Here is a 12,574-nt window from a genome sequence, read left to right as displayed (position 1 = left end):
CTAATTTTACAAATTTTGTTTCACTCTATAAAATTGTTTTTTTTTTTGTCAAAAAAGGGAAAGGAAATCTGAGATTGTCATCGTTGTATGTTCCCATACAATGATGAATTTAAATTAATTCTCTGCATTTTACCCATCACATCTGGATTCACCCAGGTGGAGCAGTGGGCAGCTATGTTAGCGCCCAGAGAGTAAAGCCTCCAAAAAGGTTAGTTCATATAGATCTATTATAAATTATAATAGCAATAAAAGTGTAAAACGTCCATGGAGTGAATACTTTTATAACAACTGATGAGGACGGTTGATATTTATATCAGCAAAACCTTTATTTTTATCCCATGTGTACAAGACAGCACAGTGGCTCAGTTGGTAGAGCTGTTGCCTCTCAGCAAGAAGGTTGCCGGGTCAAATCCTGGAACGGGATCTTTCTGGGTGGTGTTTGCATGTTGTCTCCGTACGTGTGTGGATTTAAAACATGCCCGTTAGGCTAAATGATAATTGAAAATTGTCTCTAGGTGTGAGTGAGAGAGTGAATGTTGGTTTGTCTCGTTTGTCTCTATGTGGCCCTGTGATGGACTGGAGACCCGTCCAGGGTGTACCCCGCCCCTCGCACAGTGATTGCTGGACATGGGCACCAGCGACCCCCGTGACCCAAAATGGAATAAGCAGGTAAAGAAAATGGATTGATGGGGACAGAGGTAAGAAGAAGAAAAAAACATTACTGAGAGGAAAGCAGTATTTTATGATAAGACAGTACAAGGGTTAAACATGCTGGATTGACACCAAATCACAAATTTATTAATTCCCTCTGACCTAAGTTTAATCTTGTTATATGTTCAGACTTTCTCTCTAAGGTCGTCATTCCTGGAGGCAGAGCTGGAACAAATTGTGTCCTGTTCAGAGATTAATATGACAGAGGTTCAGTCCAGAGACAACACCTTAAAGACTTCTGGGCTAAGAAACATAAACACCACTTTTCCCAAAACATTGGTTTATTGGAAGAATGAGTTTGAACCGCAGCATTTCTTGTGTTAAGGTAACCTTCCTGATAGATTAAATTAGTTTATGTAATGTTTTGTATTCAACAGTATGACTGGCCCGAAGAGGGAGTCAAAATCAAACAACAGGATATTTTTCAGTCCATCACACATTTTTCACTGAACTACTAGAATTTTAACCATTTAACAACCGGCAGACTTTGTCTTCTAAAGTAACATTTTTAAGTAGAGTTCTGTGTGGAAATCATAAACAAATAATATATTACTTGTTGTAGATGGCTAGTTGAATGACCTCAGTTTGGAAAAACGGGGGTTTAACTTTGATTGAATTGATGAGCTGATGGCTAGTCTGAGCAGAGGCCAGGACTAAAGTGAATGGAGCTGTCTTCTTAAGACAACTCATATCTAAAAAATAAACCTTTACATTATTGTCAGTTTCACATTATACAGGTTTATATAGAATTCTGTGGTTGCATGCGTAAATAGCCACAGCAGCAGCTAGCTGTAGCATCTCTGGTGCAGCTTGGAGGCACTCCTGTCAGTATTATGAAGTTCCTCCCAGAATAACCAGAAACTGAGTGATGTAAAGGTTCATGAAGGAGCATTGGCATGACTCAGTGAAAAAACTTTTAAAACTTGAGTTGTATTAAAATGGTCCCAATAAGCGACGGCTTAGGGCCTCGGGGCCACTAGGGGGCCCCCTAAGTGGAAGCACAAGTTTTAGGCAGTTTGGAAGCATTGAAGAAGAAGTAACACAAGCAGGTCTGAACTGAAAATATTAAACTTTTACTATCTTAAGTTCAGCTTTTGCAAATTGTTGCATACATTTACATAGTTTTAAAAACTAATTATTCAACTTTTATTTTTTTTTACAGTTTTATGTGGTTTCAAGTAATTGTTCATTTACATTATTTAAGTATTTTCTTGATTGTTATTTTTCATTTAATTTCGTCTGTTTTTGCACAATTTAATTTATTTTTATGCATCTAAGTTGTTTTATTTGTTGTTTGTTGATTTTGCACTACAAATAATTTTGAACATTACTGCTGCAGTTCTTTGGAACCAAAGATAATAAACCAGATGACACATTTGCTGTAAAATACATTGCGTACTGGTTTATTTTTCTTTTGTTACTTTTAGTACAACTAGATCACATGTGTCAAACTCAAGGCCCGTGGGCTAAATCCGGCTCACCATAACCATTTCTGTGGCTCTCTACACCCTAGACAGCCACAGAAACAGAACTTCAAGATAACAGTTGTGTGCTGCAATATTACTTTATCAGTCTAATCAAATCAGTTTTTATGTTTATAATGCCAAATTACTCCAAGTAGTCATCGAATGCAGAGAAAGTGATATTTTACCAGTTTGTTAATAGGCAGTTTTATTAATACATTCTGCCATGTCCGGCCTTTTGAGGACATTCATGAGCTTGATGTGTTCCAAAATGAAAATAGACACCCCTGCACTAGAAGATATATCCATAGGATCATGTAAACAGGACTGTCAGAGTTGCAATGAGTTTACGTTAGGTGGTGAATGATATGATCATCTGCCTCTTGATTGCAGTAATCCACATTATTAGCAGAAATAGAGGGGCCCATGGAGGCTTGGGCCAGCCCTGGTCAACAGCATCGGTGTCGGTTGTTAACCCGGGCTTCGACTGATTCCATATGGTGTCGCTAAGATGAACTCACATATTAGTTTGGGCAAAAATGTAAACCAGTGTTTGTAATACTGAAGGAACTGTAGCCATTTTAGCCAATTTTCTAAAACTAGGAGGATGGGCGTTGATATCCATATAACGTTTTGCTAGATATATTAAGTCATTTAGTGGTTCATGACTGCAGAGCTCAGGTGAAACAGAGTTAGATATGAACATTGTTTACACTAATAATTTTCCATCATTTCTCAATATTTGCAGGTCTTTTTAGGTCTAAATTTACAGATCTCTCTTGTAAATGATGAGTCGTCGAGGTTCATTGAGACTAACCTGATTAAATAAAGAATGAATTTGCATAAAACTACCTAGATCACAAACAGCGAACAGAATAATGACTTTGAGCATTGGGATTAAAATCTGTCAAAATCTCCATGCGATGCAGCGAAGCGATCGCTCTGTTATCGGTTAGTTCTGTCTGAATCCGTTCATCTGACATTAGTGCGCGCGCCTTCACGCGGAACAACGAGCAGACCTAACTTCTAGATCTCAGCCGTGTACAGAGACTACATTTGAAACATCTAAGCTTAAAACCTCAGTAACCTCCACGACTTCTTCTTGTGTTTCAGTTATCGCTTACCCCGGCTAGTCCCGTTAGCCGCATTCGTTAGCAGATGAGGTAGTTTCTAGCTAACACGTTCAAGCTAGCAAGCTCGGAAAACCGACGTGCGGTTTGTTTTTGGTTTGATAGCAGCTAACTAACAAAGCAGACATGCAGGACATACTGGCCAACGTAGACTACATCAAGTTTGACCTGGAGATAGCTGTGGAGCAGCAGCTGGGAGCGCAGCCTCTTCCTTTCCCCGGCATGGACAGTACGTGATGCTAGAAGCCATTAGCTGCCTTCTTTGGGGGCTAACGGGCAGGTTGATCATGCTCCTGAAAGGCCATGTTTTCTTAAAGTTAATAATTCTGTCATAATGTGTCTCCCTGCAGAGTCCGGGTCAGCTGTGTGCGAGTTCTTCACCAGGGGAACTTGTATGAAAGGTAAAATAATAATTAGACACCACATGCTTAAACGATTTTAGCTGATGTGTTGGGTTATAATATAATATCAGTTTAGCGCAGTGGGATGTGTTATCATGACTTATTGAAGGATTGATGCTTTAAGTGGTTTATTATTATTTATGTTGCGCTTTATTCCTTAAAAGTAAATGTGCCTGTGTTGAAGGCTTCAGTTTTGTAAACACTGCTGGGATTCTTCATGCTCCTATAAAAGAAATATGAATGGGCACTATTATATTGTTGGCAAGTTTAACCATTGTAAATATAAGTTGATGTTTACTCCTTGCCAATATTAATAGATGCGTTACATTACAGTCATAGCAATATGGCCCAGTATTGGATAAGCCATGGACTGTACTTTATTTCAGATTTGCTTTTGTATTCTACAGCAGCACCAAATTCTTTAGGTAATAAAAGTTGCAAGTTTATAGATTGATTTGTTTGTGTAGCACATCCTACAGATGCATTATTATTGTTAATATTAAATATATTTGATCATGGTGTAGGGCCAGGGCAGCCGACTTGGGACCCGAAGGTCCTGGGCTCGGTCATTGCACATCTCGTGGTGTCTCTGAACAGGACACCCAATCCCTAATTGTTCCCCGGGTGCTTGCATAGCTGCCCACTGCTCCACCTGGGTGTATCCCAGGTGAGATGGGTTAAATGCAGAGTGCCAATTTCATCTTTGTATGGGAACATACAATGATGACAACACGTAGCACTTTATTTACTTATTATTACTACCTTTCTGGATTGTGGGACTAGCTGGTGCCCGTATCCAGCAGTCACTGTGTGAGAGACGGGGCACACCCTGGACTGGTCCATCACAGGGACACATGGAGACAAATTGTTTACACTCAGCCAAACCTAGAGACACGTTACCATTTAACCTAAGCATGCATGTTTTTGGTCTTTGAGAGGAAACTGGAGTACCCTGAGAAAACCCTTGCACACACAAGGTGGAGAATAATAATATTAAAAGAATTTGGAGTTGACACCTAAGTGCTTTTTATTTGTTAACTCGTTTTAAATCAATTTTGGAGTGTTACAGGGTACACCATGATATTTTCAAAATGTTCAGTAACACGTGGTCTCTACATAGGGGCTTGGAAACAGTTTTGGCATTTCGAACACCACCTGAACGCATCATGCTTCATAATTATGTGCCAAATATTCACATTCAGATACGTCGTAAATAAACTCCCAACAGAATACCTAGGAATACAAACCATAATGTCTGGTGATGGAAGATGCATGTTGTTGGTTTTGGTTAAGATAATGTAATTTGCATCATTTGTCTTTACAACACTGGCACAAGTTTTATTTGTATGTATCGGCTAACACTTTTTTTTTTTTTTTTTTACATAAAAATGGTCTAGAATTAACAATAGAAGAATCATATAGTGAAGTTATAAACTATCATTTACTAAATACTTCTGTTCAGAACAACTTGTTTTAAAATTGTAGTACAAACAATCTGCATGACATAACGTTTGAAATGCAGCTTGCTTTACATTATGAATTATAACAGATTTTTAAAATGTTTCATATTTAGGTTTAAATGTTTAATATATAAGATTATACACACTTTCTCCTCATTTCTCTGCCCCACAGTTCAGACAAAAGTGATAAACTACAGTGTACTAGAAGGTTCTTGCTATTAGCTCTGGTCAGGATAGCTGCGTACGCAGTGTGTAACGTCAGCAAGTACCCAGATCTCAGGCAAGCAGAACTTCAAATAAAATACGATTAGTTCTGTAATCTTAGTTTGAACTGATAATAAAAAAAGCCAAAAGGTGGCGTCAAAGAAGCATTTTAGCAATGACAGCTGACAAGCCTCAAATGGTTCATGCACTTTCTAAAGCCGATTACTCGGGGAGGGAAATGTAATTGTTGGATTTGGCTCTGTGGTCGAGTTGGCTTTGATTGGACAAATGTAAACAGGAACATGTTTAATATGACATAATGTATTAAAAATATAAAAAAATACCTCCATCATCCTGGTATTCTCTACCTGGAGTAGTGTGAATGCAGTCTAAAAGTGGTTTATGTCAAAAACATTGGTGTAAACTTCCTTTTTCCAAGTAAATAAATGATTGTGTAATAAGAGAACTTAAAACTCCTCAAATTTGTAAGAACATTTTCACTTTTCGGGACTTTTTGTGTTTCCCACAATACTCGTCACGTCATCCCTGACCAGCAGCATTACAGACATTTTCACTGAGTCTGATGAAAATCACAATAAATAGATTGGCCTGCTGCGTCTGCTCAGGCCACAATGTATTATGGTCTATTTCCAGCAATGTAGTGTCCAACTCTTGTACATTACTTTTCCTGAACCAGTTTCAAGACAGTGGATGAAAGTGTCAGTTAAAATGTAGACGTATATAAAAAAGGCTGTTTTTGTGCAGTGGAGTGGACAATTTGAAAACAACTCCCTGTCACCAGTACATGTTTTTGTGAAGAAGTGTACTTTTTGGCAATAATTTATTATTATTCTATTGGAGGTGAGTGTCAAAATGACTGAAGTTTCCTGGCAACATTGACCAATGAACCACATTGTTTGTTTTTATTTAAAAAATATTTAAACTTATACTTAAAATGTTTAGTTCCTGATTTGTGCTGAAGGATCCAGTGCTTCATTGACCCCGTGCTGGTGCTCCTCAGCGTTTAGCAACTCCTGCAGGACAAGACAGAAAAAATATTTCAATCTAAGGTAGCCGACTGCACTGGGGGGAGCAATAAGGAGTTTCGTGTGTGTTGCAGGGGGGATGTGTCCGTTCCGTCACATTAGCGGAGAGAAGACGGTGGTGTGTAAACACTGGCTCCGAGGACTGTGTAAGAAGGGCGACCAGTGCGAGTTCCTCCACGAGTACGACATGACCAAGATGCCCGAGTGCTACTTCTACTCAAAGTTCGGTTGGTTGACTTGAGTTTACACACTAACGAGCTCTCTGTTTGTAAACCGTCAGCCAGTTGTCTGCAAGGCTGTGAGTTTTTCGTTTGTGTGCTGATCCTCAGGCGAGTGCAGCAACAAGGAATGTCCCTTCCTGCACATCGATCCAGATTCTAAGATCAAAGATTGTCCGTGGTACGACCGAGGTTTCTGTAAACATGGTGAGGTCCAGCTCAAATATTTTGTGCTCCTTCTGTTCTGTCTTACATGTGATTAGATCTCTGTACTACCTGTATGAAACGTCTCCAACGCTGCACCGTTCTGCTCGTTTCAGGCCCTGACTGCCGACACAGACACACGAGAAGAGTGATCTGTGTGAACTACCTGGTGGGCTTCTGTCCCGAGGGAAAATCCTGTAAATTTATGCAGTAAGTCTTTTTGTTTTTCTTTATTTCTACATAAAATAGTTAGTTTTGCATCTAGATACTGGCTTAATTTAGTCAAACTGTTGAGTTGGAGCAGCATAAAACAAGTAGGAGATCTGAGTTGTATGGATTTAACGGTGAGGTGCTCTTCCACAGCCCCCGGTTTGAGTTGCCGATGGGAACCTCTGAACAGCCTTCTCTGCCGCAACAAGCCCTAAATCAGACAAAGACGGTAATGCACGCACAAAAATACAATCCACACTGGGTTTGGGAAGCAACACGAGGATGTTCAGAAAGACCAATCCTTGAAAGACTGTTGAGAAGTTGATCCTGATTGGGTGTGGAGAAGTCAAAACTAGAGTTGTGTTTAGAGCGCACTCCACATCTGCGGTGCAGCTGTATCATCGTCAAATTCATCTCTGTGTTGACGGCATGGCTCGTTCACTCCAGTGCCATTGTTTGTTATAGCCAGCTGAAATAACTTTGAGCCTTTAATGACACAACCCTTATAAATTACATCAGCTAAATAAATTGAAACACTTTGCTGCGTTTAATACCTTCGCAGCTGAACTTAGAACCAAAAGCAAGAATGTTAGGCAGTTAATTTGATAAAAGATCAATGGATCAGACGGCATCTGCAGCCAGTTTCTTAGGATCCACTGTGGGATGGACCTTTACAAGAGATCCTTCCTGTTTACAGCCATCAGTGTCTATAACATCTCTTAATGAAATGAGGATAATGAGTTACAACAACAAATAATTTCCCTCTGGGATTAATAAAGTATTTTTGAATTGAAAAACATGATTCAGCTGCAAAGTTTAGAAGAGACATTTTGTTTTGGTTACGTCGCTTTAACTTATAAATAAATGTTTTATTTTAGCTTTTGTTTAAATCAGTGGTTCCCAACCATGGTCCTTGAGGAACACCATCCTGCATGTTTTAGTTGTTTCCCTGCTCCAACACACCTGATTTGAATAAATGGGTGATTAACAGGCTTCTGCAGAACTGGAAGTAATTAAATCACTGAATCAGTGTTGGAGCAGGAAACAACTGAAACATGCAGGATGGCGTTCCTCAAGGACCAGGGTTGGGAACCGCTGGTTTAAATGACTTTCTTAGACGACAAAATGCTGCGTCTTTGAGTGATTTACAATGTTAAAATGTCTTAACGTTTACATAAATAATACTTCAGAAGTAGAAATGTTTAAAAGGTTTGAGTCTGAATCAGGAAGTTTAACCTGATTTGATGTTTTGATGTCTGGTGGTGCTGAAATATTTCCTTTTGTGGATTCTGTCGTTTCACCTTTGACTCGTCAGGTCTTGTTTATTTCCTGCTTTGTTGCTGATGAGTGAAAACAGCCTCTGCTTGTTTCCTGCTGTAGCCCGTGCCCACCCTCAACCGCACGTCACACTCCCTCATTCAGCTGACCAACTGCAGTCCGAGCCAGCGGCCGCAGAACAACCTGTACACCGCCCTCCAGAAGAACAACTTCATGCCTATGAACAGGGGGCCTCGACCTCTGGACCAGGTCACTTGCTACAAGGTGGGTCGTCTCCACAGCCGTTTCTGCATCGCTCAGATTACTGCTGTGTGAAATATTAGTGGCAATGGAAAAATGTCTTATTTTTATAGCAGCGTCAAACACTTGGTCACGTTTCCTCTTTCAGCACTAATTTATAATAATTCTGTCCTCAGTGTGGTGAGATGGGCCATTATGCCAACAAGTGCACAAAAGGTCATCTCGCCTTCCTGAGCGGACAGTAACCTTCAAACTCGAGGTCCGAACATCACATCACTGCAGCTCGAGCAGACAGGAGACCTACACGCAAAATGAGCTTTGGTATTAAAACTCAGACTTTAAACGTTCCTGCCCAACGTGTTTGTGTGTATTCAGCCTCAGAGACACGGGCAGAGAAACTAAAAGAACAGTCTCCACGTGCTGCCTCCTCTAAACTGGATATGTGAAAATGACAGAAGATGGAAGAGCTGATGGTCCAGTTTGGGTCCAGCATCTCAGGTTGTGTGGCTGCATTAAAGTTCTGCTGTTCTGTAATTTTCTTTGTAAAATACCGTCTTGTTGTAGGACCGTACACTTTAGGCAGTTTGTACTCGATTACTCCCCTCCAGGAAATGACGCCCATCTCAACGGCAGATTTAAACCGGCTCTTTTGGAGCCTGCGTGTTCTTTCTGGAGTTCTACCAATAAATGACAGATTTACATGCCATACCTCTTAATTTTTCACATTTTTTTCACTTCAACTTTCACATGTGTGCACTGCTCATTAAAAAGTCAAATTTTTTACATGAGTTTTGTTTATTGGTCACATGAACACAGAGCTGAGAATAGAAAGAGCAATGGTGAGCTGAGAGATCCTCCCCTGATGGCTGCTGCAGGGACTTAATGGTACTTCCTCCAGCGATCATGTTCTGTAAGAAGACGGGACAACAGAATGTTTAAAATGTAAACACTAAACACAAAGTAATAAAAACCGTAAACTCTTACTGATGTGGTCGTATTGCCACAAGTAGCTTATGGCCATGTAGCCAACGATCAGAATAGCCATGCCACTGATGCCTCCTTTCTTCACGTCGATGTACTTGGTGTGGTATCTGTTACAGCCTGGAGGAGACAAATGAATATAGTTTAGCATTCTGGAAATATAGTACGACTTGACTTGACTGAACTCTGAGAAGCTAAACTGATGCTGTGTGTTGTAGACAATCTAATAAATCTGAAATTAATGGGCTGCGCACATGAAAACTTTTCAGACTGAAAACTAATCAGGAGTTACCAGCCTTGCGTTTGTGTAATCACCAAAATCTTGTTTTGAAAAGAACGTCTTCACACTTTAATTTGACCTATGACCCAGAAGCACATCAGGCATTAAACAGATTTTATGCTGCAGAACCTAACAGTCCCCCGGGCGGCTACAGTAAAACTTTTGTATACTGCATTACTGGTACTTCATCTAGCAAACATGGCTGATGAACATCAAACTGGACTGGAGACACCTTTGGATTTGGCGTTTACCGTTTGTACCTAGCGTGGAAACTTTAACTTTACAAGACATTTTCTGTTTCTTTGTAATGGTAAAAAAAAAAAAATACATGGAAGTGCTTCTGTGTGGACAAGGCCTAAGGGTTCAACCTAAAACATTGTGATCAGACATCGCTGTAAAAAAATGTTCAGGTCCAGCGTCTCACCGCGGCGGCAGGCGCCCAGTAAGCCGTTTGGGGTCAAGTCTCGACCTCCGAACCAGGATCCCAGCTCACCCAGCTTCACATCCATCAGGCGCTTCTCAACGACGGGAACTGAGCACAAATTAAAGACACTACAAGTTACAACAGTGTTAGCTGGCTAAAACAGCTGAACTTTACAGTTTAGGACACTTTCTAGGATTTCAGCTCTTTTGGTGTCCCCCTCAGTTCAAACAGAACTTGGAGGAAATTAAAAAAAAAAAAACTTTCTATTCTCCATCTTCCTGAACTGCAGCAAGAACAGGTGTCCAGTTTGATCCATATTTTAAACATTTCAAAATAAATTGGGGACAATTTTTCAGACTTATTTTAAGTTTTGTATAAACTCTGTTCCCATTTAAATGTCAAGATAGTTTATATTTTATTATTATTTCTGTATTTCGACACTAATGTGTTTGTCATACTGTCTAAACAAACGTAAATATAATAAATTAACAATATAAATGTTAGCATGCCACAACCCATAGATCATTATGAAAGCAAAGCTATGAAAAGCTTGCAAAACAAAAATCTTTATTTCGTGGGTCGATACATTCGAGTTTTAAAATTAGCATCATTAGCCTCCTTGTGTGGCTAACGCGCTATTAAAATTAAGTTTAAATACTTGGAAATGAGGTAACACCACAATAAAGATGAATTAACGTCAAAACAGTATTTTCTGGTCGCTCCTGCAGCAGCTAGCTGATAATATTTAATGTGACTCAGAAAGTCCTTGACGTGTGGAGGACCGCGGCCTTCAGTCACAAACACACCGAGGACGGACACTGACTCACGGCAGCACCGCCACGAGGAAACACAGACTAACTCTCAAACACTCATTTACAAAAATAAAGCGCATAAAAAAGACTACAGCTTAGATTTGTCACAGCAGAGGACGCGCTTTACCTGGTCTATCCGCCATCTTGACCGGTGCAGAAGATAGTGCAGCAAGGAATGCTGGGAATAAAAAGGAACGAGTGCATTATGGGAGGGCCTGTAGTTTCTCAGTGTTTCCACAAGGTGGCGCCAGAAACGATTATAAGTCCACGGGTTTGATAAATGGGAATGAAAACAAAAAGGAATATTTATTAAATATTTATTTATTTATTTTATATTTATAAATTTATTTATTTTGTCTTGAACTTTTTTGAGTATTCATTTAAAGAATTAAAAAGTCTTGTCTTGGTGTAAAATATACATTTTGTCCGTCACATTTCATAACAAAGCATGATAGATGTTAATGTAATGCCTTAAATGTATTTTTACACATCAAGTTACACCTGTGACCTTAAAGGTAAATTTACTCAATTTTTAACTTATTAATTATTAGGGAGGGTGGAGAAGGGCACCTACCTTTGTTCCTCCCAATACTGTGAGGTGGCATCTTCCTCTTGTAAACATCTACTTACACACATACACTAAAACCTCCAAATTAAACAAACAATAATATGTTTTATGTAGTTTTATGCTACTAAAGTGATAGTTCAGATTTTTGGAAGAGGTCTTTGCAGTGAGCCAGGCGGCACGGTGGCGCAGTTGGTAGAGCTGTTGTCTCTCAGCGAGAAGGTTGCCGTATCAAATCCCGGCTGAGGGCTTTTCTGGGTGGAGTTTGCATGTTCTCTCCGTGCATGCGTGGGTTTTCTCCGGGTACTCCAGTTTCCTCTCACTCTCCAAAAACATACATGTTAAGCCTAACATGGTAACTCTAAATTGTCCCTAGATGTGAGTGATGGTTGTTTGCCTTGTTTGTCTCTATGTGGCCCTTTAAAGGACTTGCAACCTGTCCAGGGTGTCCCCCACCTCTCACACAGTGATAGCTGGATGTGGGCACCAGTGACCCTCATGACCCAAAAAGGAAGAAGCGGTGAATATAAAGTTTGTATGTATATGTTTTCAGAGAGGTTATGAACAGTTACTATCTTACCTGTTGTAGACAGGAAGCTCTTTGAAAGACTGAGTTTGTTTTTGACCAGAGTGGTGGGCTAAGGTTTAGTCTGAGTGGGGCTAAAACCAGTCACGTCTCACGTGGACAGGTAGTCAGCCAATAGCGCGCTTAACAAACACTTCAAGACACGCCCACAACAGACAGGAACAAGCTTGTACATTTTGTTAGCAGACTTAAAGTTGGCTTGACCTAATATAGCAGAAACTAATTCTGCCAAAGGTTTCCAAATATATATTAAAAACGCTAATCCACTAAACGAAAAATTAGTTCCGCTATTAGCTGTTAGTGAAACTGTGTCCACCACTGTTGGCATCTTGCACTGCCCAAATGCATTGTGGGAATCTCT

The 12,574-nt window shown here is 39.9% G+C and overlaps 2 protein-coding genes across 2 annotated transcripts; one reads left to right on the top strand and one right to left on the bottom strand.

Annotated features, from left to right (window-relative positions):
- The first annotated feature begins 3,280 nt into the window (after positions 1 to 3,280).
- Positions 3,281 to 9,265, top strand: cpsf4 (cleavage and polyadenylation specific factor 4). Its single transcript, XM_037689461.1, has 8 exons — positions 3,281 to 3,533; positions 3,655 to 3,705; positions 6,490 to 6,642; positions 6,745 to 6,840; positions 6,954 to 7,047; positions 7,201 to 7,276; positions 8,428 to 8,589; positions 8,742 to 9,265. Exons 1-8 carry the CDS (start codon positions 3,431 to 3,433, stop codon positions 8,808 to 8,810), a joined length of 804 nt encoding a protein of 267 aa, XP_037545389.1. The 5' UTR covers positions 3,281 to 3,430; the 3' UTR covers positions 8,811 to 9,265.
- An 82-nt stretch (positions 9,266 to 9,347) lies between these two features.
- Positions 9,348 to 11,233, bottom strand: atp5mf (ATP synthase membrane subunit f). The gene is made up of 4 exons (XM_037689460.1): positions 11,190 to 11,233; positions 10,251 to 10,358; positions 9,550 to 9,666; positions 9,348 to 9,473 (listed from the first exon to the last, which is right to left on the bottom strand). The coding sequence occupies exons 1-4, from the start codon at positions 11,203 to 11,205 to the stop codon at positions 9,445 to 9,447; spliced, it is 270 nt and encodes an 89-aa protein (XP_037545388.1). The 5' UTR covers positions 11,206 to 11,233; the 3' UTR covers positions 9,348 to 9,444.
- Positions 11,234 to 12,574: the final 1,341 nt, after the last annotated feature.

Source organism: Nematolebias whitei, chromosome 15 (genome assembly GCF_014905685.2).
Source record: "Nematolebias whitei isolate Nwh7 chromosome 15, NemWhi1, whole genome shotgun sequence".
NCBI classification, from domain to species: Eukaryota; Metazoa; Chordata; class Actinopteri; order Cyprinodontiformes; family Rivulidae; genus Nematolebias; species Nematolebias whitei.
Note: the sequence above shows the minus strand (reverse complement) of the source record. Positions and strands in the feature narration are given on the sequence as shown.